This window comes from Trachurus trachurus (genome assembly GCF_905171665.1).
Source record: "Trachurus trachurus genome assembly, chromosome: 9".
Taxonomy (NCBI): domain Eukaryota; kingdom Metazoa; phylum Chordata; class Actinopteri; order Carangiformes; family Carangidae; genus Trachurus; species Trachurus trachurus.
In genome coordinates, this window is record NC_139895.1 from 5,444,408 (window position 1) to 5,471,018 (window position 26,611).

The 26,611-nt window shown below is 41.6% G+C and overlaps 1 protein-coding gene across 1 annotated transcript; it reads right to left on the bottom strand.

Moving 5' to 3' along the window:
* Positions 1-1,396: 1,396 nt before the first annotated feature.
* On the bottom strand, positions 1,397-26,040 carry hira (histone cell cycle regulator a; the record flags this gene model as incomplete). Its single annotated transcript, XM_083978984.1, has 25 exons — positions 25,833-26,040; positions 21,872-21,934; positions 20,743-20,853; positions 20,565-20,655; positions 20,347-20,441; positions 19,734-19,829; positions 18,472-18,632; positions 17,594-17,761; positions 16,580-16,693; positions 15,028-15,098; positions 14,741-14,846; positions 13,423-13,644; positions 13,247-13,332; positions 12,019-12,216; positions 10,892-11,035; positions 9,459-9,681; positions 8,771-8,881; positions 7,239-7,387; positions 5,827-5,988; positions 5,651-5,709; positions 4,472-4,577; positions 4,167-4,289; positions 2,810-2,973; positions 2,621-2,709; positions 1,397-1,513 (listed from the first exon to the last, which is right to left on the bottom strand). Exons 1-25 carry the CDS (start codon positions 25,867-25,869, stop codon positions 1,397-1,399), a joined length of 3,066 nt encoding a protein of 1,021 aa, XP_083835110.1. The 5' UTR covers positions 25,870-26,040.
* Between the last annotated feature and the right edge of the window lie 571 nt (positions 26,041-26,611).

The following is a 26,611-nucleotide window of genomic DNA, read 5'->3' on the forward strand; positions in this document are numbered from 1 at the left end:
CTGGGAGAAGTTTCAGAAACCTCCGTGCCTTCTCTGAGTTACAGCGGGGCTCGGCGCAGCACTGCATGTCCATATGACGGTTGCGAACGGGGCTCACTTTTCTTCGTCCAAAAAGACACACCAAAAAACATCCAAATACCTCCATAGTGCTCGTCTGTAATGTCCGTCTTGTATTGAAGCCCCGACGTGAGAAATTGTTCCGAAAAAAATTAAATAAGTCTATATTTCAAGCTTGTTTGTAGCGGAAGCTCCCACTGTCTCAGTTCTCTGCTTTGCCTGTGTCTGTGCAAATCTCGCGTGATTTGCATTGACACCCAGTTCACGGCTCTGCAAATCCCGCAAGATTCTGGCGGAGCAACACTGGGAGCTTCCGCTACAAACAAGCTTAAAATATAGACTTATTTAATTTTTTTCGGAACAATTTCTCATGTTGGGGCTTCAATACAAGAGGGACATTACATACGAGCAGCATGGAGGTATTTGGATGTCTTTTTGGACGAAGAAAAGTGAGCTCCGTTCTCAACCGTTATATGGAAACTTCTCCCAGCCCTTAGTCGACATGAGGGGGAGTAGATAATGAGTTCAGAAATGTCAATTTTGAGTGAACTATCCCTTTAACTGCTGATTTCTGCGTTGTCGAGCTGCGTTGTGTTGTTTCTCTACTTGATTATTCAGTCTGACGTGGTCGTGTGTGTGTGTGTGTGTGTGTGTGTGTGTGTGAGGAATCAGATGATGGAGATGCGGCTGCTGTGCTTCTTCCTCTTTTAGTGAACAAATACAATTTCTATTTCATGTGGAGTTTTCTCAGCTGCACGTAAAAACGCTCTCAGATCCCTTTTTTTTTCTGACTCGACTTCTTCACATTTTGGCATCAGAAAAAAAGAAAAGAAAAAAAGTCATTTATAGTCCAACAACAGCCGACCCTTCCTCCTCCTCTTCGCCGCCACCGTGCAGATTCTGTCCCTGTGCTTCTTCCTGCACGTTAAAAAAGGCATCACTTTGGTAACTCGCGTATTGCTCCTTTTTACATCCGTTCTGATTCACTTCCTCCTCTGATCGAAAAACTGGAGCTACGGCCGTCTCTCTTCAATTCATCTTCACGGGTTCATGATTAGGAGGCAGGAGAGAGGTGCATAGGTCAGAAAACACACACACACACACACACACACACACAAAAAGAAGACGGCAGTTCAAACTGAAACTGTGGAGTAAAAAAAAACAAAAAACAGAAAAAGAAAGAAAGAAGACAAGTCGAAGCTCCGCTGCTCCCCGGTGAGCGTTCGTCAGAGTTCACCTGCACCGAGCCGAGCCGAGCCAGCTTCACGAAGAGTCCAACAAGTGTGTGTGTGTGTGTGTCTGTGTGTTAGAGAGTGTGTGTGTGTGTGTGTTGTGTGTGTTATTTGTTGCGCAGCAGCTCCAGCTGGTCCTGGTACTCCGTGAACAGTCTCTGGAATCGCAGGTTCTCCACGATGACCGGCAGCACCTCCCGCAGCAGCTCCCGCTTACGGAGACCCTGGAGGCAGAGGGAAACAATGGCCGTTACCGTGGTGACAGAGCAGCAGCAGCATCATCAGCAGCATCATCATCATCATCACATTTTGGTTGTGAGCGCCATCTTGAGGACCGACAGGCGACCCGGACGCAGCTACGATGAAAGATGTGTCAGTCAAAAACAGCTGCTGACAAAAAGCAACGGTGACTACAACAAAAAAAAAGATACTTTAAAGGGATAATTCAGCTTTTTTTGAAGTGGGGTTGTATGAGCTACAAATGGCCATTAGGTATAATATCTGCAGTAGAAAGGTCTCTGCCGTCTGTTATAGAGAAATAACAGACCGTAAGATGCAGAATCAAAATATCTATATATATAGAATCCTATGTTATTGTTTTTAACCTGTAACAAATTTGTTTTTTGAATAATGTGGGTGAGATTTTTATATAAGCCCTTTTGGGTTTCATACCTCCCCTTTGCACATCCCAGTCATGATGATTGTCCATGGTGTTTTAAATGATATTGTTCGTGCTAAATAAATAAATAATAATAAATAAAAAAATAGAATATAATTACTCGGAAAGCAGCATTCAGTAGAGCTGTGTAATAAAAAAGGTTAATCCACTCTTTTTTGTGAGGCTTGTTGTCGCAGCCCACGAGGCGACAGAGTGGGTTGCAAAATTGAAACTTTCCATGGGAAATAACGGGAATTGATTGTTCATACAAGATTTAAAACTTGATAAAGTTCTACTCACAAATAAATCTGTTGAAATGTCATGTTTTTTAATTGTATTATTTTGCATGGATGTCTGCTTATGACAAAACTAAATATTTACATTTATGTTTGGATATGATACAGCTTGTTTAATTACCCCCAATTTCCAGTTAATTCCCATAAATTCGCAATAATTTTCAGTTTCCAATTTGGAATATTTCCAAAATTCCCCAGCTTAACTTCCGATGTAAAGTTTCTGGAAATTTACCGGAAATTTTCCGCCCCTTTGCAACCCTACGACAGACAGACGGCATTTTGCAAGTCGGTCCTAAAGATGGCGCTGTGTGACGTGACATGAGATCTATGTATGTATGATGTGAGCAGTGTTGTTGTTGTTGTTGTTGCCGTGGTACCAGAGTGGTGGGCTCCCAGGCCGAGGCTGCAGACTTGTGGACGGGACCCAGCAGCTCCTTGCAGAGCTCTCTGAGACGGTACTCTGAGCCTGCAACACACACACACACACACACACACTTTAGAGTTCTGCATCAGTGTTTAATAAGTGTGTGAATAGACGGCGTTGCCAGGCGGCGTTGTCACGGTACCTTCGTTGACCAGGAAACGGGCGTAGATGAGCAGCCAGTAGCGGTACTCCTGCGCCGACTGCAGCGTCAGCGCCGACGCCAGCTGGTTCTCCAGGAAGGCCAGCGTCATGCTCTGCTGCAGGTGGTGGGGGGTGGAGGAGAGGCGGGACGCCAGACGCCCCGCGCTGAGACACACACACACACACACACACACACACACACACACACACACACACACACACACACACACACACACACACACAGACACACACACACACACACACACACAGAGACACACAGAGACACACACAGAGACACACTTCATTAGGAGCTGGTTCTGTTTGAGCATCAGTTTAAAGGATAATTACCGTTTTTTTACAATCTGGACCTTATTTCTAGTATAAAATACGATCATTTCCTCACCCAGATAACTTTGGTGTCATTACAAGTCGTTCCGATGAAATTAACTCCGGCCGAGAGCCGCGTATACTGTATCCGTATAATGCAAGTACAGGGTTCCTACACATTTGAAATGTCCAAATTCCATACTTTTTCCAGACCCTAATTTGTGATATTTAAGTAAACAGATGTGCATAATATAAAAAAAAGCATGCAATTTATCTTGTTTTCATTATTCTGAATGTGTATGCCATTATGCAACCAAATAATTTCCAGGAGATTGTAGCTAGGTACAATAGCACATACAAAATAGTTAACCCAAATAACTTCAGATAAGACCAAACCAAGATAAGATTAATAAAATAAAATATATTTTCATACAATCCATTTTCCATACTTTTCCAGACCTGGAAATATATAAAATAAAATTCCATACTTTTCCATACTTTCCATACTTGCATAGGAACCCTGCAAGTACACGGGGCAGCGCAATGCAGCCTCTAAATAACACATTATCCGCCGCGAAACTCGTTCATTTCACCAATATTTAGTTATGATACTGACCTCTGACCACGGCCACGCTCAGAGATGACATCATCCAGGTCAGAGGTCAGTAGGTCAACCTACAGACCCCGGATGTTGATAACAGCTAACCCCGGACTCAGAGGGGAACAGCACTAGTTTATCAGAACTAAATATTGGTGAAATGAAGGAGTTTCTCTGCAGATAATGTGTTATTTAGAGGCTGCATTCTGCTGCCCTGTAGACTCCATTATACGGATATACGCGGCTCTCGGCTGGAGCTCATTCTGTCAGAACGACTTGTAATGACACCAAAGTTATCTGGGTGAGTAAATGATCGTATTTTATGCTAGAAATAAGGTCCAGAATGTAAAAAAAAAACGGTAATTATCCTTTAGATCAGGTTGACACAGTTCAGGGCGCTGACAGGTGGAGGGAAGACGACGTGAGTTCCTACTTGAGGTTGCGTCCCTGCATCACAGCCAGCGGCCCCGAGGCCACAGGTGCATCGTGGGTAGGCAGGCAGCTCCTGAAGTCGGCACACTGGACCAGAGAGTCTCCTTTATCTGCTATCAGAGTCCTGAGGGAGACGGAGCACACACACACACCTTCAGCGTCTTCTCAGTTCATCGTGTTTTAGATTATTTTTTTATTTTTTTAGAGACTCAGAGACACAGAGACTCGTCTGATGGAAACAAACCAAACAAACACAGACAGATTAACAGATAAATAAATAAATAAATGTGAGTGTGGGTGTCTCACCACGTCTCCAGCGAGGAGCTGAAGCAGTACGACTTCCCGTTGGACAGGCCGATGACGGGGACGCCCTGCTGAGTCAGCAGAGACTGAGACACTGTGGCGTCAGCACCTGCACAGACAACAATAACAATGATGATGTCACTCAGGGAGAGGTGTGTTTTAGGTTTTTATGTTTTTAAATGATTATTTTGTCATGGCTTTACTTTGTTTATTTATGCTCTTTGGCTGTGAAGCATGTCAAGTTGCCTCTGGCAGGAAATGTGCTACATAAATAAACTCCTTCTTCTGTAAAACTTCATCATATAAAACTTTATCAGAGTCGTGTGATGAGAGTGGAAATAGAAACATTCAGGCTCATCAGGTGTAATACACCTTTAAATATAGGAAAAGTCACAGGAAACACTGGTTCTGTCTAATTAACATAAATCTTTATATTCATAGAAATCAAACTCTTGGAATATTCTCCAACAGGCTTCGGGGCTGGAGAATATGATTTTAAATGTACGGTGTCTGTGATTGTTTTTACATGTAATTCAATGTTTATTTATTTATTGCTGCTGTAAACTTGTCATCCTGGTAAATGAGGGAAACCTCAGTGAGCAGCGAGTAAAATAAAGGTTGCACCCTGGTCATTTTCACATAAGAGTAACTACTGTGATCTCACTGTTTCCATGTTAAAGGGGACATATTATGGAAATATCACTTTCTGAAGGCTCTTTAACATTTATCTGGGTGTTTGTTTTGCCTTCTGACCCCCAAATGTGAGAAATGACCAAAAAAAAATCTATAACTTTCAGGCTCCCTGAGGGGCAAGCAGTGGCTCATTTGCATTTAAAGGGACAGGCACTGAAAGCAGCCGTTCTGAACAGGACTGTTTAGAGAGGATGAAAAGAGCTGTGATGTTTGATCCTTGGGGGATTTTGACCACAACATGTCACAGACACCTGGGAACTATTTTAATTGGTGGAAAAGGGGCAGAATATGTCTCTTTTAACAGCTGCTGCACAGAGAATTATATTTAAATCAGCAGTTTATTAACCTATAAAACCTAAAGAACTGATTTTAATGTGTTAAAGAGAGTCGATCAGATCTGTTTATAATAATAGATTCTCAGTGAGTGTATTTTGTTCCCTCAGTGTCTCATGAATGTTTCCCGTGTGGTCCCATGCTGCAGTTTCTCACCAGATAAAATAGTGAGAAGAGACTCGTTCTTCACCAGAGCTTTCTGCTTCTGAACGTCCCTGTGGGTCACAAACACAACACAACACCAGTCAGTCACCGGCTGCTCCACAACCACACACACACCCTGAAACTCTAAATAAATGTGAGCAGCAGTGAGGGGAGAGGTTTTATCTGACCAGACGGAGAGCGTGGCGCCGGCCGTCAGAGCCATGACGAAGTGGGCGGAGCAGTGCAGCGCCGACGCCGGCGTTCCCAGCTGGATGGCCGGAAGCAGCCGCCGGCCGCAGGAGGAAAACACCGACAGCATCCGGTCCTCGCAGGCCACGGCGATGACCTCACTGAGGGAGAGGAGAGAGAGGAGGAAGAAACAGCTGTTATCTCTCCGGGTTACCAGGTTTTTTCAGGTTTTAACTGTTTCCATGAGCCGCTGCATGTGAGCTGCGTCAGATTTGAATTTTCAAACCTGTTAAAGACGAAATCAAAACATCCAGCGACTGGTCAAAGATGGAGATCTATAGTCTGATCAGCTCAATAGTTGTTCGTTGTTTCCTCACTGTTTAATTTTAAATCTCCTCATAAAACCCTCTTTTTCTATTATGTTCTATTGTGTTTTTTATCTTTAGTATTTTATATTTTTATTATGTTTTTATTGTGTTTATTTTACTGTACAGCACTTTGGAAACCTTTGTGTTTATTTAAAATGGTGCTTTATAAATAAAATGGATTGGATCGGATTGTCTGTGGATATTCTCATTCATCCAGGTCGTCGCCATCGTTCTTTTCTGGGCAAATTGAGTCGTAGGCAACTGGACTTGTCTGGGAAGACGTTTCACCTCTTATCCAGTCTATCTAGTTGGACTAGTGTAGACTAGTGAGACTTGTTGCGTACGAACTGATGAAGCCCCTCGGATAAGAGGTGAAACGTCTTCCCAGACAAATACAAGTCCAGTTGCCTACGATTCAATTTGCCCAGAAAAAAAATTGGATCAGATTGTTTTGACTCTTTCATTCAATCATTTACAAATGAAGAAACGTCGCTACACATTTACGTCGACACGGAGCAGAAACAACAAAACCAGACAACGTTCAGTTTCACTGTTTAAATGATGTCGTTTTACGTTCTTTTTTAAATCCAGGTTAAAAACATTTCTCTTTTCATGTGCTTCTAGCTGAGCTCTTTTTAAGAATTTTATACTTTACCTATTTTCTTTTCTCTCTCTACGTTTTATTCTTCTTTGCTCTTGCTTTTAATTCTGTTTAATGTTTTACAATTTTTAAAAAATTGTTTGTTTTTATGCTGTTTAAGCTTTTTAAATGTTTTGCCTTTATGTAAAGCACATTGAGTTGCCTGCGCTATATAAGATGCCTTGCCTTTCTTTCTTTCAGTTTAAGAAAAGGTTTATTCCACCTCTGTTTATTCTGACTGAGATAGGGATATTTATTTGCAGCGTTTTCATTCAGTTTGGACTCTAAACTGATTCTAATCTGAATATCTGGCTCCATGTGAACCAGATGCTGCTGAGTATGAAAACATAAAGACATGAGGACATAAAGACATAAAGACATGAAGACATGTGGTTCGTCCCACCTGCTGCCGGCCGCCGTCACCACGGAGCTGGGCAGCAGCGTGTTCCAGTCCCGTCCGTCTCTGGAGCATCGCAGCTGACTGAGCCGCGTCCCGGCAACCAGAGACACCTCGTTCTCCACCTCCAGGAAGACGGCCGGCTCCATGCTCGCCTGCACACACACACACACACACACACACACACACACACACACACACACACACACACACACACACACACACACAGTTACACATAAAGCTGTACAGAAATGGCCGTTTGTCCTGTTTGTCGCGCCGAGTTGTCACGAGCTGCAACACGAGTTTACCCGAGTGAGGAAAACGAATTTGATTGGTCGTTATCGAGCGGGCGGGATATTCAAAGTTTGGGACAAGCCCGAGCTCCGTGTGTGTGTGCGTGTCTCAGACGTTTGAATGACGGATGACGGATGCAATATCAGTGGCTGGTGAATCGTGTACAGGCTGATGTATAATCCGTGCGCCTGCATTATCCAATGCGAAAAAAAAAATACACACTTTCATCCCGGATTTACTCAAAAATAGAATTTTGCACAAAGTTTGGCCTACAACGTCTGAAAGATGAGTTATTACACTAATTTTATGATCCAGAGTGGGCTTAAATTCAGTTTTCTTTTCTGTACACCTTTAAGTCTTTCTGTCGACTTATTCAAGCCAGGATCAGATCAGACTACATGATATTTTCCCCGATGGTAAAGAATCGTTGTGGTAGAAATTGTGGTTCATGCTAGCCTGACAAGCCAGACTATATATCATTATCTATCTCTATCTCTTATAATCTATCTATTATATCATTAAAATGTCTAGTCTGGCAACGACCGGTAGACCTCGGATCAATCCAGGGGGCGGGATGAAGGCTGTCTTTCAAACTGCCTCTGCACCAATAGGGTAGCGCTACGACCAATCAGAGCAAAGAGCAGGATGACGGTAGCCTGACAAGCCAATTAAAATGTATGTCGTCATGGCGTTAAGCCGCCCAACGACTCTCTAAACAGATAGAGCGCCGTGATTGGTGAACACAAACGGTGTTCGAGACTCAAAAAGTTCCTATGGCTCGTTTCTAGACCCACCTACGGAGCCGCTAGGGTGCGTCTAGATTTCTAGGCTCGGTTCATGTCATAGGAGACAGAGAAACGATAAAACTAGAGTCCTGGTCGAGGCGTCGTGGAGCGTCCTAGATGTAAAGTCACTGTTCTTCAGTTATGTTCCACTACACGTCCGTTCATCGTCCCGTTGTTCTTAATCAGGTTGTGCTGGAAATTTGTCGGCCACGATAAAATGTTGTTAAAATCGGCCTGAATTTTTGTCGTCTGAAGTGTAATCTAATCTTTCTGTGGTCCTTAGTCTTATTAAAACTAAATCAAACATTTTTATTGATTCCAACTCATAATAAATATTTAAAAAAAACAAAATGAATATAAAATATAATTAATAAATAAATAAATAAATAAATAAAAAGACTTGTCCAACTGTTCCTGTAGATGAGCGACAGGTGTGAGGTTTGTTCTCAGGTGTGTTACCTGCAGACTGAAGGACTTCTTTGTGCTCGGTGTCGGCAGCTTGAGAACAACTAGAGGAGCCGCAGGAGGAGCTGCTACTCTGCTGCTCTCCCTCTCCACAGGAGGAGTGATCTGAGGAGGAGGAGGAGGAGGAGGGAGGAGGAGGAGGAGGAGGAGGAGGAGAAGGAGGAGGAGGAGAGAGGAAGAGGAGGAGGAAGAGGAGGAGAGAGGAAGAGAGGGAGGAGGAAGAAAACAAAGAGGAGAGAAGAGGAGGAGAGAGGAAGAGAGGGAGGAGGAGGAGGAGAAGAGAGGAGGAGGAGAGAGGAAGAGAGGGAGGAGGAAAAGGAACACAAGGAGGAGAGAGGAAGACAAGGAGGAGTGAGGAAGAGGGAGGAGAAGGAGAGAGAAAGAGGAGGAGGAGAGAGGAAGAGGAGGAGAGAGGAAGAGGAGAAAGGGGAGGAGAAGAGAGGAAGAGGAAGAAGAGGAGGAGAGAGGAAGAGGAGAAGTGGAGGAGGAGGAGGAGGAGAGAGGAAGAAGAGGAAGAAAGGGAGGAGGAGAGGGAGGAGGAGAGAGGAAGAAGAGGAAGAAAGGGAGGAGAGAGGAAGAGGAAAAGGAGGAGGAGGAAGAGGAGACAACACCATGTTTAGAACCAGCAGCAGCTTCCAGATGTTTCCTAGAGAACAGCTGTGTCCGTCTCTCCTCCCTCTACCTGGGTGAAGGGCTGCTGGACCAGCGGCGTGGCGGCCATCTTGTCTTTCCGCGGCCGTCCCTTCTTCTTCTTCTCCACCACCTCGGCTCCGTCCATCAGCATGTCCGCTTTCCTCTTGCCGAAGGCCAGGTTCTTGTTGATGGCGGCCATCTTGTCCTCGCTGTCGCTGCTCGTGTCCTCTTTGGTCTTCACGTCTTTCAGGGCGGAGACGACGTCCTTCGGCCTGTTGGACGCCACGGCAACACAACAGTCTCAGTATGTTTCATCTCTCTCGTTCCTGCTGAACCACTTCACTCAAACTGAACCGTTGATTCTCACACAGAGAGAATAAATAATCCAGAAATAACATTGTCATATAAAGGTTATCAATTAATTCACATTTGATCAAGTGTAATAAGAGCAACACTTATTTTTCCCACTGTAAATACAGAATCAAACTGTAAAATGCCTAAATAAATGTAAAATACATTTATTTTGGTGATGACAAAATATTAGTTTACACATTTTCCTGCATTTATTTTACGTTTCTACTTTTTCTTTAAGGTCAGACACTACAGGTGAATAGGGAAAAAATTTTAACTAACAGATATCACCATGAAACTTCCCAAGTTTATCACTCACATTAAGACAAATATTTTTTGTATTACAAGTTTTGTCAGATTTTATGTTTAAATATGTAAATGAGGCAATATCTGATGAAATATGCACTAATTTTCATACATTTCCCGAACCGAAATCTGAACAATGGATAAAGTTACTTTAAAATTCTTGTTTTATTTTGTTGACATATTAGAGTCAGAAGTTTTTACAGAGGAGGATTTTGGATATCTCTTTTCATCACTCTGTAAATGAGAAAATACTGTCACCAGCCCTAAAAATCTAATTTCTCCATGTTTTTAGGAATGAAATGTTGTATAAATCAGACTGTGAATGATATATCAACAATCCCCTCTGTAAAAACCTTCAGAATATAGAAAGGGATCAAAGTGGAAGGTTTGGTGTCTGTAAGTGGAGATTTCTAGCTCAGAGTCTGAGTCTGAAAAACTCATTCTGGGAAAACGGCCTTTAAAGACTTGTACTGTAAAATTACATAGATTGTTAAGGTAAATCATACTTTTACGATTTGTTGCTGATACAAAGGAAAAGATGATGATTTTTGGAGCCTACATCATTGTTCAGGTGAGAGAGCTTTACAATGATACCTGACATGACATGGGGCAGACTAACTTTGGTAAATTTAAGAGAAACTTACAGATGAAATGAATTAAAATAAAACCCTTAATATGGATTTTCTACCATTTTTTCCCCCATTATTCTGAAAGGAGACGTGTTAAAGAAGCAAATGAGCCCAAACTCTGCAGGTTTTTTCCTGTTGTGTCTCTGTTTCCCGCTGACTCAGTAACATTAGTGTTTGTGAGGCCGTTGTACTGAACCTGTCTAGCGGCGTGAGGCCGGCGGTGGAGGTGATGGCGGCGGTGACGCCCGGCGTGGCCTTCGACCTCTCTGTGAACCGCGAGTCCAGAGCTTTCATGGGCTCGATCTTGGAGGCCGAGGTGAGCAGCAGACTGGACTTCACCCTGGAAAACACAGGAAACAGAAGGTGAGAAGAAGAGAAACAAACTGGTTGATGAGGAGCGTCTTGTCTCTGTCCTTTTTAAAAAAAATGTTATTGTGAAACACAAGACAAACAACATAACGGACGTACAGCAATGGATACACAAGATGTGCGTGTGTAGTTTGAGTGCAGTGTAGCAGTGTGGTGGTGTAATAGTGCAAAGATAAGGAAAGAAATTAAAGAATCACGACGGTGACATAGGTCGCAATAACAAACACGAAATAAAGGGCAGTAGGGATAACAGTTGTGATAGCAAACATAACTCATAATAGTACTGATGACAGCATTAATTCTGGAGGTAAAGAAGGAAGAAATAGGGACAGGGAGCTTTACAACATACATTGTTGTGAATGGACCCAAAGAAACGGCCTATTTTCACAGTTTTTATTTGGACCTAACCAACTCACGTATCCCTCCGCCCAGGGTTAGTGCCCGCCAATCAGCAGTTGATTGGGTCCAAATAAAAACTGTGTTTTTCCTGCACTTTGAAGGGCTGGAAAAAATTATATTATAGCGAACAATGGAACTGTGTATTTTTTTTTAGGTAAAACCTCTTTTAGGCCGTTTCTTTGGGTCTGTTCACAACACTGTATGTTGTAAATCTCTGGGCAGGGCTATTATGGGCTGGCGTTGCTAACGGGAGGAGTGCAGAGAGTCTTCTACTGCAATTAAAGTACTTAGGGGCTATTTGGAGATCATACAACCCCACTTTAAAAAAATGCTACTATCCCTTTAAGTGGAATTGGATGTGAGTGAATAAATAAGAATAGACAGATAAATTGATTAATTAATAAAATGAATGAAAGAAGCTGTGCGAATGGGAGGAAGAGAAAAGAAAAAAAGTAAATAAATAATAAATAAATAAAGTTAATAAATAAGGAGAGAAAACCAAAAACGATTGAACAAGTAAATAAATGCATGGATAAGTAAATAATAAATGCGTACCCGTCCTTGTCGTCCAGGCCCTTGGCGGCGCTGCCGGCCGGCGGCGAGGTGAGCATGGCGTCGTGGCCGGGCCGCAGCCCCAGAGACGAGGCCGGACCCGGGCTGGAGTCGGAGCTGAGCTGAGGGGTCAGCTGGCTGGACATGGACGAACCCGACGGCAGGATGGGAGCGCTGTTGAACAGAGCCGGGGAGAAGTCCCTGAGAGAGGAGGAGGAGGAGGAGGAAGAGCGTGACTTTCCCATTCAGCTTTTCAAGAACTTTTCTACAGTTAAACTTTATTGTTGTACGTGCATGTTTCTATGTTTATTCCTCTCTGATTTAAAGACGTGCAGTCTGTGGCTCTGACCTATCTATGAAATAATCTGTGACATGCTTAGAAACTATGACAACTTAAATTTATCATAGAACAAAACAAAAATATGTTCTTTTTGTTTTTTCCAGAACAACTCAAAGCTTTTCCAGGACATTTGGGCATGAAAAGTTATTTCTAAATAGGTTTATGGAAGATGAGGGATCAAAATAAATGGCTAAACATATGAGTTCTTATGGATATTAACCGTTATGCAGTATATATGTGTTTTATATATTCTTATGGATGTAGTATTTATATATATTGATATGGATATTCATCTAGTAGATAGATAGATATATGAACTCCATGATGAGTAGAAATGTATGGGAACTTAGAAACAGTTCATGCTTTGAGGGATGGAAACAGCCTAAGCAGCAGAACTTCAATCCGCTCCCATTCATTGCTGCCGTGGCGATGCGGGGACAGACACAACTACCGCAAAACAGGAGCAATTAAACTGAAAATCTTCAGATTCCTTCTTTTAGGATTAATCTGTATCACTCATACTTTACTTCAAAACTCCCTGGTAGACATTTCTTTATTTGCTCTTTTATGTAGGTCTGTCTTTCCCAGTTTGTTCAAAGTTTTCAGATGTAATTCATTTAACTTTGTGTATTTTGTTCATTGTTTTGTATGTATAAAAAATGTGTTTTATTGTGAGTGGCAGAAGTAACATTGTATGTTCCCTAAAGGTAACTACTGTATTGTAATGCTCTCACAAAATAAAAATAAAAAATGTCAAACAAAAAAAAAGATTCCTTCTTTTAGGCCTAAAATGTTCTAGGAAAATACAGCCCCGAGTTGAATTTGCACCGGAATTGTCCTTTAAATCCATTTATATTTAACTTGATCCTTTTAAATGTAAATATAAGTTACCCTGTGTCCAGCTGAGCGATGCACAGCGGCGTGATCCGTCTGCGTCCGTCCGGCGTCCTTGTCTCCACCTGCTTCTTCAGGAGGTTCTGCACCAGAACAACAAAACGTTCAGCATCGGTAGTGAACCTTGACAACACTGTTCACATCCCATCATGATGTTTTCTCATCATCCTGACCTTCCTGATGTCCTCCAGAGACTCTCCGTTCATCACGCTGTTGAGTTTGGGGGCGGCGGCCTCGGGCCCGGCGGCGCCCGGCCCCGCGGCGTTCTGGGCCGAGTTCTGCCGCTCCTGCTGGTACTTGAGCATCTCGGGGTTCTCGATGACGGTGGTGGAGAGCTGCGCCTCGGTGCTGGTGATGGCCAGACTCTTCCCGTAGATGTTCTGGTGGATGCTGTTCTGTACGTCACACAGAGAGGAGACACAGAGGAGACGTTGGACCTGGATTCTTAACAACATCAAGATTTTCAAGTAGAAAACCTCGTTCAAAATCGATAAGCCGGTGCATATTCTCATTTTTCCAGGTCATAGTATTTCAAAGGAGGTTAAATCGAAAGCAATTGGACTTAGTTATTTGTCTAGGCCTAGACAAATAACTAGACAAATAACTAAGTCCAGTTGCTTTCGATTTAACAGGTTAACAGGTTAACAGATTAAACAGGCTTTTTCTACAGAAACAAATCATCCTTTCCTTTTCACTGCAGGAAGAAACTTATTGAAGCAACTTTTATGTCAGTTTTAGATTATGGAGACATCGTATACAGGCATGCATCAGCTACAACTTTACATCCACTTGACACCGTTTATCATTCAGCCCTGAGGTTCATTACTGGAGACAGCTACAACACTCATCATCACTGTGACCTGTATTCCAAAGTCGGATGGCCCTCACTATCTACCAGGCGTGATCGACAACTCCTGTAATGTCCCTCTTGTATTGAAGCCCCGATATGAGAAATTGTTCCGAAAAAAATTAAATAAGTCTATATTTTAAGCTTGTTTGTAGCGGAAGCTCCCAGTGTCTCAGTTCACTGCTCTGCCTGTGTCAGTGCAGCGGAACAATTTCGCATTTCGGGGCTTCAATACAAGACGAACATTACATATGAGCAGCATGGAGGTATTTGGATGTTTTTTGGTGTGTCTTTTTGGACGAAGAAAAGTGAGCTCCATTCACAACCATTATATGGACAAATATGCTGCGCGGACCCCCCGTAACTCAGAGAAGCCACGGAGGACTCTGAAACTTCTCCCAGCCCTTAGTCCACATGAGGGTGAGTAGATAATGAGATGATGAAATTTGAATTTTGGGTGAACTATCCCTTTAATGTAGAGGACGGTTATCTGACATCGGGTCTATGAAGGAAAACGACTGTAAACTGTTTCTTCAATCTACTGTTACATGTCAGTGGTTTAAAGTGTATTATGGTCTATAAGCCACGTGACTCAAAGCTTCAACAACAGTGATGTTCCCATGGTAACCGACGCAGCGTCTCACCTTCTCCTCCTCACTCAGCGGGTCTCCCAGCTCGTCCAATGAGAAGTCCAGATAGGCCACGGTGCCGTCCATCGAACACACCAACATCCCCAGACCCGTCAGCGTCCTGACACACACACACACACACACACGATACATGAATACATCAGAGTCACCATCTTCTCCACACGTTTACACCATCGTAAATATATTTTATTAAACCATTAAACTAAGACTTGCGTAAAGTTTTGACCCCAGCTGAGCTAAAAAGACATGAACCATGTGTGTGTGTGTGTGTGTTCACTCACCAGGAGATGTCCATGATGGATTTATCAAAGAGGTCGTGAATGACCACCAGAGGGCGCTTCAGTGAGGTCAGCTGCAGAGAGACCACAGACCAGTCATTACTTTCCAATATATGGTAATGAACCGGAAATTTACAAACTTTAAGACTGGCCCTTTAACAGGGAACTTAAAAAAAAAAAAGCTGGGGGAAATGTATTGTAGCAAATACTTGGCTGAAACAAGTAATAAGTAATATTTAACTCAACATTCATGTTTTGTTCAATACAAGAATTAAAGTTTTATCTTTCTACTCACAGGTAAATGTGTTGAAATGTCATGTTTTCTGTATGTCATTTTTATTTTTATTTTTTGCATGGATGTCTGTTGATAATATTTATTTATCCTTACCAGTTTGGATATGATACAGTTTGTTTATATTACCCCCCGATTTCCAGTTAATCCCCAAAAATTCCTGTTATTCCCATGGAAAGTTTTTAATTTGGAATATTCCAACATTCCCCATCTTAACTTCCCATGGTTCCAAATTCACATTCTGGAAATTTACAGGAAAATGGTCCACTGCTTTGCAAACCCAGTAGGGATCACACAATATAATATAATAATATAATATAATATAATATAATATAATATAATATAATATAATATAATGGTAGAGATAAGAAAAGTCAGAAAAACATATACACACTATACATCCTTATAACTTACATACATCTAATTAAAGATGCATAATATTAACACTTCACTGTAAATAATGATCCTATAATTACAATGACACGGAGGTTTCAAGGTTTTTTTTCTGCACAAATCTGGAACTAATCACCAGGACTCAGTTGTTCAAAAGGTTTAATCTGGAACTAATTTATCCATCTTTTTAAATCCCTTGTTGTTGTTTTGCCGCCTACTTTAGGGTCATTTAATCCAACCTAATTTTTATCCCAGTTGGATCGGATCAGTCTGATCCAGATAGAAACTTTTCAAGATGACCAAACTGGATACTGAGTGTTAAATGTGACTGAAGGCTGAAGGTCTGTAAACAACAGGTGGAGCAGCAGCAAAATAGTCAAATCCATTGTGTCCACCAGTTTTCCACACATTTCAAATTCAAACTTCAAATTTCATTAAATTATCCAGTAGTTGGGGAAAAGTTCTTCATTTGTGGAATAATCAAAAGTCAACTTTATTTTTACTTTATCACTGTAATGGTTTAAAAATAAGGCGTAAAATATAAATCAATAAATGTGTACGAATGTATTACATTATAAATGTTTGTTTAGTTGACCACCAGTTTTTAGACCAGAATTTAACTTAAATCACATTTTATTCCTGAATCCACCAAACTGCTGCGTTAGAATAATCCAGATTTGGGGATCAAAGTTTTCCTGATCCTACTAAAAAGTTTTCAACAACACAGACTGGATCATGTGATTTGATCTGAGAATCTGTTTTTAGTTTTGAAAAAACAATTTTCAAGATGTTATCCGATCCATGCTCCATGCTCCGATCAGATGAAGCCTTTGGTTGTGTCTGTGGTTGAGACGGAGCGGAGGTACTGACCCAGACGGAGAGCGAGCGGTCCTTGCTGCCCACGGCGCAGCAGCAGTACGGACAGCTGGGTTTGGGAGAGCTGCCGTTCTTCTGCTTCTTCTTGAAGATCTTCGGGTTGAATTTCTACACAGACACAAAACAAACACACACAGACAGACAGACAGACAGACAAACCGGTCAGTCTGACAGACATTAGTTTTTAAGCCATTCACTGATTCATCCCCTGTCCTATTCAAGTGTTCTTTTCAACAATGGTACCTTTTTTTGTAAATTTAATCAGTTTGTTTCTATGTTTATTCCTCTCTCTCATTGTCTCTCCCAGAAATCTGATATAAAGATGTGCAGTTTACGGCTCTAACTAGTGAAATAATCTCTTAAAGGGACAACGAGGAGTTTCTATTTGGTTATAAAAAAAGTCTCACGTTAATGTGGATGAATCTACGTTACCACTTGTTAATGGACCCTTTTTCGATAAATATATGGTTTTGTCTCTATGGTTATTTTGTTATTATTAGTGGTGGAAATGCTGGTCGAGCCGACCAGCGTTTCTTTACTTTCGGTTTCGTGGCGAGTCATGAGAATAACGCCGCCGAATCGTCGTTTATGGTCAGAACTACGACGGTATGTGATCGTCTTCTAACCTCTGACTTTAATTCTTGATGAATGAAAACATGAGTCTGTCTTACACCGGTCAAAGAATTTCACGGTGCGCGGAGGCTCATAAATGTAGTGAGAAAACACTTCGCTTTTCCAAAACTCCTCGTTGTCCCTTTAAATGCTTAGAAATTATGACAAATTTATCACAGAACAGCACAAACATGTTTTTTTTTTGGAAACGAAATCCTTATCAGGGTCTGAAAAAGTCAAATAGAGCTCTGGTAGCTGTGATCAATCATTTTCCAGGACAACTCAAGCTTTTCCAGGACATTTGACTTTTTTTTTCTAATTTTTCATGTGTTTTCCAGATTTTCCAGGACACATGGGAACCCTGTGTGTGGATCAGTCTCCCGGTCCGGTACGTACCACCACGGTGACGGCCTTACGGTGGCCCACGAAGTCCATGTTGGTCTTCCAGCCGTCCCGCTCCACGATCTGAGCCGTGGGGCCGGAGTTGTTCATGGCGTGAGCCGACACCAGGTACTGACCGTCTGGAGACCAGGACAGACGCAGGACGTGGGTCGTCCCGCCGCACTGAGAGAGAGAGACACACACACACATTCATTAGTCCAGGTCCAGATGTGGCAGAACACACAGATGTTAGAGGAGGGGAAGGGTTAATGGGATAGTTCAACATTTTTGGCAAATTGGCCCATTGCCATAATCCCTATAGTCATAGCAGTAGGTTCGTTACCTTTAATTGTCGGTGCAAGCTATTTTTAGAACGGCGGAGCAGAGCTGTGAGCTGCTCAGAGCTACGCTACGGAGGATCATGGGATTTCTTGGTTTCCCTCATCAAACTCATCAAATACACAATCCAACAACTCCACAACGCTCTGGTGGACAAGTTGTGACCTGCACATTCACCACGCTATGAGATAATAACACAACGTTACCACACAGAGTTGTTTTAGAGGGAAATACAGAGACTGCTTGATGAAAAACTGTCCCTGAAGGCAACGCACATCAGCGGTTTTGCATGAATTTCCCTCTAAAACAACTCTGTCTGGTAACGTTGTGTTATTATCTCATAGCGTGGTGAATGTGCAGGTCACAACTTGTCCACCAGAGCGTTATGGAGTTGTTGGATTGTGTATTTGATGAGTTTGATGAGGGAAACCAAGAAATCCCATCTTGTACCAACAATTAAAGGCAACGAACCTACTGCTGCTATGACTATAGGGATTATGGCAATGGGCCAATTTGCCAAAAATGTTGAACTATCTCTTTAAAGTCTAGCACACCTCATTGAAGGGTTTGGTGATGTTGGCCTCCATCTGCCAGTCCACCGTCCTCCAGACCTTCAGGCTGTGGTCGTCGGCCTGCGAGGCGATGTACTTCCCCACCGGGTCCCAGGTCAGACCTTTGACCAGCCCGGTGTGACCTCGCAGACACGTCACCATCTCTGGAGACGTGACGGAGACAAGACGGAGACACCACAGAGACAGGGATAGGAAAAGCTTCATTAGAATATGACAAAACCGACACTTTATTACAGTTTTTCTCAATTGCTAAAACACTAAACCCTGTTGTCTGAACCAAATGCTCAGTTGCCTGAACCCACTGATTGAATCAGTCACTTCTTTTGGCAAAACCATCAGCACTTTTCACCTGTTTAGACACATCTTACCAACACATTTTCATTGTGATGCACCTGTGTTGCATAATGCTGAGCACAGGTGGCAAAAGTCAAACACAATTAAAGCACAAGTTTCAGAAGAGTCTGCGGTTTTGTGAATGTAGCTTGAAAATTGGGGTTTGTGTTCACAGTTTAGAGAAAAGGAGAGCAGCTTTCGAGAAATGTGTCTTAGAAATCGAGAAAAACTGTAACACGTACAACAGACGGAGCCGTGTCAGTAGCTGCGTTTCCATCGCAGGTTTTCACAAAATAAAAGTGATATTTCTGAAATTTTGAAAAAGTACAATTTCCAGGGTTCCACTAGCTTAAGCCAAGTTAAATTCAAGAGTTTTCAAGACTTTTTTAATGCCTCTTGAAATGAAATTTAAGACCGACTTCACAATAAACACAAATGCAAAAAAAACAACAACCCACCACATCAATAACATAGGGTTAGAGACAATTTTACCCACTTTTCTATGTGGTCCAAGGTAAAGTGACTGCTACATGAATGATGGGGGTGATGAGTGACATCATTTAACCCTTAAAAAAACACTGACTCGAGAGCTGGTGGTGGTGAGAAATTTAGCGGTGACGGCCGCCACTAACTTCTCTACTGTTTGTAGGAATGATACCAATTATTTTGAGATTTGAGACCAATTACAATCATAAAATCCCACTTACCAAGTGTTAACATTAAGACTTTTTAAAGATTGATTGAAGACATTTTAATGGCAACTAAGGCCTTGTTTTTAGATTAATGAATTCAATGCCTTTTAAGACTTTTTAAGGATCTGTGAGAACCCTATTCCTATTTTGCAGATGTTTCCACTGTCAAGTGTTTTGTGAATGAGCCGTAACTCTTGTAAAGTCTAAATGTTTTCCTACCTGGGAACTTGCGAGCATTCCAGATGACGATGGTGTTGTCGACGCTGCAGGAAGCCAGCCACATGTCATGAGGAGACCACGCCACGTCCATCACATCTAACACACACACAGTCAATGATGTGATCATGCAACACAATGTCAAGGTGTGCATATACACAGGGAAATAAATCTGAACTCAAATATAGAATAAATGTTTTTCACTTTTACAATACAGCTCTATGTTTCTTGACTAATTTGACATAATTTGTCCCTATTTAGAAAAAATGTGGTGTTTTTAGGATAAGTCCTGCCCCGTGATGCTAAAATGCAATAAAATTTAAATATGGAAATACAGCAAAAAATATATTTGAACTGAGAAAGAAGAGAGTTAAGAACTTAAATCCACTGTAGGTGGATGAAATATTAAACATCTATCATTATTTTGCGGTGACACCGTTTGACATTTTCAGGGGATTCAGTCTTACAAATGTCACAAAAACATTTTTGACAAATGTGATGCTTTTAAAACACTTATTCATTTATTTAATTTCAGATGTGTTACTAGTGAAGACCACTGTGTTTTTACTGCATTTCCTACATGTGTGTTTTTCTGTGTGTGTGTGTGTGTGTTCACCTCCAGTGTGGTTCCTCAGGATGGTAACACACCTCCACTGCTCCACATTGGCCAGTTTGCTGCTCGACCCGAACACCGTGCTCGGACCGATGAACCTGCAGAGACACACACACACACCTGAGACCTGTAACAGGAAATGCATCACCTGGATTTGAACAGTGTGTGTGTGTGTGTGTGTGTGTGTGTGTGTGTGTGTGTGTGTGTGTGTGTGTACGTACGCAGCTCTCCTCCACACCATGACCAGCTTGTCGTCTCCTCCTGACGCCAGGTACAGCCCGTTGTTGGACCAGCGCACACAGTTCACACACGCTGCACAAACACGCAAACACATGAGTTAACTGTGGTTATAAAAGAAGTTTTTCTTTTTTTTTTTACACTTTTTGGCGGGCTGGTTACCTAGGTGATTGTCCATCTGGCAAAGCATTTTGGGAATATTCTCGTTCTTCTCGTCCTCGTCTCTGAGGACCGGCGCCATGTTCCAGATCATCACCTTCCCAGAATCCTCTCCTGCAGAACAAACCAAACATTAAAACACACACGTCTTTATCATTCTGCCGTGAATTCCAATTCTCCCCTTAGCCCCAGCCCTTGGCCCTAACCCTTCGTTTTGCACGTTCACATGAAGTGGTAGGGGTGTCCCAGGTGTTCAGGGGCACACTACAAACTGAGGGTATGACAAGTTTCCCAGAATGCATCTTGCGGCAACCGGCAGCTGTTTTATGTCTCACTGTAGCGCTGTTATTACGTTTTAATATTTTTTCATGCAAGAAAGTAGCCGTTTAGATCCCCAATGTGCGGTCGGTTTATCCAAATGACGGCTGTTTAGACGTTTGCTCCGATGTCTTTTGGAGAAGTGAAGCTCCACGTTGGAGCAGATTAACGGCTCGTCACGGAGACACCACCCGTCCGGAGAGCTCGTCAGCCGGCCAACCTCCGTCGTCATCCCGGTAGAAAAGACGATCGCTAATTAACTTACCCGCAGGTTTTTAGAGGTTTACCGCCGGGTAGTTACATTCTTTTTAGGAGATAAATGCTGGTCAGTCGCATTAATTTGTTTGAATGAAAAGTGAAGCTTCATGTGTGTTTTGGACGCAGGAGCAGTGCTGCCTGGGGGCTCTGTAGCCTACGTATAGAAATCACCACATTTACATCAATAAATAAATGTTTTACAATGAACCGATCAGTCTTCATTAAATTTTATTTTATTTTATTTTATTAAGTTAACGTGGTTTTGAATACGGGATTTGTGGCAAAAGCTCGTCACGTCTGCCTATGTGAAAGCCAGCAGAGACGACTGATGACGTAGGTGATTGTTGAAGTGGTGTCCCAATTCTTAGGAGTTGACTTTCAACCCTACTCCTTGTAGCTCCGTTTCAAGGGCAAGGGTTAAGGGCTAGGGGTAGGGGTAGGGATGGAAAATAGAATTGGAATTGGGCACAAGAGTCAGTGTGTGTGTGTGTGTGTGTGTGTGTGTGTGTGTGTGTGTGTGTGTGTGTGTGTGTGTGTGTGTGTGTGTGTCTCTCACCTTGTCCCCCAGTAGCGAACTTGGTCCCATCAGGGTGGATGTCCACTGAAAAGATGGGTTTGCCTGTGAAACACAACAAGCTCAGTTTGAATGGATTCATTCACACAGACGACGAGTTAAAACAGATCCATCGATACGGTTTCATCAGGATCGATAACGATTATTGATTATCAAAGAAACTGATCACGGACATTTAGATCCCATGTTCATTTGTAGTAAAAATGTCTCTCCATGTCCTGTGTCTGTCTACAGCTGTCCTGTCCATTAAATTTGATAAAGTGAAAGTATAGAATAAAGTTGTTTAGGATTGTGTCTGGTGTTTTTAATCATATTTTTTTACAAAGAATAATAATTAGTTTAAAAAATATTTTTATCAGTAATTGTTTTTTATCAATTACTAGACATTTGAGGCGACCCCATTTGAATTCCAGGCGACCCCACATGGGCTCCCCGACCCCAAGATTGAAAAACACTGAGGTAGGGGTTTGCATTATTTTAAAGATGCCTACAGCCGATTTACTTGCAAAATGCTTTGCATGATTTCGGAATTCCCGCTTTTTCGTTGCAAAAAAAGTCAGATATAATCTTTTCAGAAAGTTGAAAAAAGTTGCATGTTGGGGAGCAGCCATTTCCCCCTGTTGCCTTAGGAACGTAAATACAAACAATTATGTTTATGCTTTACAATAAAGTTTCCGCAATTTCGTTGCATAAAATTGCATAAATAACCCGTCACATAATCAAGGATTTCTTTACCCACAACGATGAAAAAACTCAGTGTTTCTGGAAGGACTGAATAAAGAACAGTTGATGATAAAGAAAAAATAAAGTTTGTGTGACAAAAGATCAAAATTTCAGCACTACACAGGAATCAATGCAGTTTTTTTTATACATGTCTTGAACATTTTCTTAATATAACTCGGTTAACTCTGTCTTTGTGTACAGAAGCTAAACAATATGCAACACGTTGTCAACACCAGGTGTTTTCTATACGAGTTATATTTATCTAATCTATATTTACCTTCATCTACGTACGAGGTGTAAAAATATAAGAGATAAAAACAGAGCGGACAGCGGCCGACATCACAGACTCGCTGGTTCTCAGGTGAATGAAGCCGTTTGCTCACTCGTCTCCACGTGTGGTTTCACTCTAATTGTTGTAATTATTGTTTTAGTGCAGTAACGGAGGAGAATCATGAAAAACCTGTTGGTTCCATCCTGGGTCTAAGACGAGACAGTTTTCTGCTTCTCTGGACGTGTCTGATGTAGAGAAATCATTTATAATAATAATACAAATAAATATAACTTCAGCTGTTCTAGGAAACTTCCCTGAAAATTTCATTTCATTGATAAATTAGTCAATTGGCTGAGAACTAGGTTTGATTAAACAACATGTTTGTTCTGGTTTCAGCTTTCCACAGATGAATATCTGATGAATTCTCTTTGTGTCACTGTGACTGGATGTGTTTGTGTGTTTTTGTGGATTATCACCATGTGCTCAGGGATATTACACTATATTTATACATTAGAGAAGATTATCAGCGACTGATTATCATCGATGTTGAGAATAATCCCTCAAGTATTAATTTCTGAAACCAAACATCTGCTGGTTGCAGCTTTGTCCGCCCACTTCTGTCTGTGTGCAACCACTTTCTTTGTTTCTATATTGGTTTTTTTTTTTTTTTTTTTTTTTTATTGAATCAGAAAATCCGAATCCAGCCAAGTATGCTGCATATACACAAGGAATTTGACTCCGGTTTGCATCTCTCTGATGGTCACATAAAAGACCTACAACAACAACTAAACAATAAGTTAATTAAGAATAAGACAAAAAAAAGTTTAAAATCATTCACCTGCCCAGGGACTACGGACGGAAAGTAGCTAGTAAACTAAATCCGGTACAAGGCATCTCTTCTCATTTCGAGGCTAATGTTATTTTGTACATTTGTCCCTGATACAAATAAACGTATTAAACTAAACTAAAAACATACAGGGCTCCAGATTAACTTTATTTACTAGGAGCACAGTGGCCCCCTAACTTAAAACTTTAGGAGTGTGAGCAGAAAATGTAGGGGCATGCAGCCGTGCACTGTGCACCATAAATCGACGCAAAGCAATTATTCACAATATTCATATTTTCTTTTCATGACCCTCATACACTTTGGCCTGTTACCACCTGTTATGACGGAGTCGCCACTTCCACATTTCACCAGTGTTAAAAGAAAACAAAACAGTAAATTTACTGGTTGCACATGCAGGGCTCCAGATCGCCCCTAAAGTTTGAAACAGTGCAAGTAAATTTTCCATCTATTGCGCATGTGCAACCTGTAAATGTACTGCCTTTTAAAAGAAATGTTATAAATCTATACACTGGTGAAACGTGGCAGGGGCGACTCAGGTCTGCCACCTGATGCACCAATGTGTCTGAAGATCATGAATGAAAAGGAAATGTGAATATTTGATTCAATTCACAGTGTGCGCCCCTACATTTTCTGCTTGCACTCCTGACATTTTAAGTTAGCGGCCACTAAAGTTAGTCTGGAGCCCTGACATGTTGCAAGTAGGTGAAACATTTACTTGCACTGTCTCAAATTTTAGGAGCAAAATGCCTCCATTTAGGGGCAGTCTGGAGCCCTGGCTATGGAAACGGATAATAAATAATGCTTGATAGACATTTGTATGAGTTGTGAATATACAGGGCTTCCTAAACGGAGGCATTTCACCCCTAAATTTTGAGACAGTGCAAGTAAATTCTTCATCTACTTGTGCTTGTGCAACCAGAAAAATTTGCTGTTTGATTTTCACTGGTGAAACATGAAAGTGGCGACTCAAAGAAGCTGGAATCTGTCATTACAGGCGGCAGGACAATGTGTGAAAGGATCAGGAACGAAAAGGAAGTGTGAATATTTGTTTTGCATGCCGATTTACACTACATTTTCTGCTTGCGCTCCTAGAACAAAAAACCAGTGTTAGAAAAACAAAACAGCAAGTTTACTGGATGCACATGTTGCAAGAAGGTGTAACATTTACTTGCACTCTCAAATTTTAGGGGCAATCTGGAGCCCTGGCTATGAAAATAAATAATAAATGCTATTTGTATGAATTGTGAATATATATTACATTACATTGAAATATCTCCTGTATTTAAATGTGCTGCATAAATAAAGTTAATATTAAACCTTATTTTGTTTTAAACAGAGAGGATCTGATTATCATTGTCAGTTATGAACCGTTGGTCAAGATAAACGAGTCTCTGGTCGTGTGAGTGTGTGTGGATTTTTCTTTTTTTGACATGTTGTAGTAAACATTTTAAAGTTTGTAGGAAACTTCCAACATTCAAGGATTTACGTAGAGAAATAAATGATTTAAATGATGTAAAAATGTGAGACAACAGTCGTTAGCTCGCAGGTTAACTTTCCCCCTAACTGACAGCTCGGGAGGTTTCAACCAACAGACACTTCTTTTTCTTTTTTTGTTGTTGTTGTTGTTGCTGCTGCTGTTGTTATTTTGTGTTTTTTAGCTTCCTAAACTGTCACTAAAACCACACGTGTTTCATAAAATGCTGCAAATATGTCGATTAAAGAGGAAACAACTTCGACTTGTGGTGTTTTTTTGGGCAGGTAAGTTAGCTAACGTCAGGAGGAGCATCCGAGCTAACCCCAACCGCCAGGGAGTGAAGGGGGGCTAACTAACTGAGCTAACTAGCCGACGGTTAGCAGTGCACATTAATAATAATAAAATCTGGGAAGAAACAGGGCTGGATTGTGTTAAATTAAAAGAAAAATGACAAGTGTGTGTGTTAAAGTATGTGATTAAGTCCGGTTTGTGGAGGATTAATAACTGACAAACAAGTATAAAACAAGTGTAGACCACCACCACCACCACCTCCTCCATGATGCCTCCTTATCAACAACAAAAGCCCAACTTGGTCCAACAGATTCCGGCACAAGCATTTAGCACTTACCGTTGTGGCTCACCCAGCTCGGCTTCAGCAGCTTCATTTTTTTAAATTATAATAATAATAGTAATAGTAAAAAAAAAAAAATAACTCAAACTCTGCCCGACACTTTGCTGTTTTTGTGCTTCAACTCCATCTCATCTTTGCACACCACCATCGGCAGCCAGCAGCAGCAGCATCACCAAAGTATCCGAGGAGAGCGACCGAGAGACCGGGCGACCGAGCAGCAGCAACCGCCGGACGGACGGACGGACGACTATGGAGGTGACACCGCCCGGGCAGCGCAGGAAGCGTTTCCGCTTTTTTAGTTTTGACCGCGGACCGGAAACGCGTGCAGAGGAGGCTTTCACAATAATTCCAGCAGCCTATGAGATGTGAAAGAAATACTCAATTTAATCCTATTTAATGTGAACATTAATCCAATAATTATTTAATTTGGTTCAGTCGACCAGGTTTGAGTGGGAAAAAATGAAGGAATTAATGAAACTGGCGCTAAATTTATCTGACAGGGCTCTTATTTTGAAAATATATTTAATTCGTAGTGCGCAAACGCAGAATTTGAACTGCAAAAAGTAGGTAGACTACCGGAGACTACACAGATCGATCGATCGATACAATATAGATAGGTGATTATCTGAATTCGGTGCAGTTTACGCTCTTCAGGTTTACCTACAAGATTTTTGTAGTAGTGTAGTATTTAAGTATCTCATTTTTTTTTTTTTTTTTTGCATTTTAAAGCCATTGATAGATCCAAGTGTCTTTATAAAAACACAAAAGCATTCAAA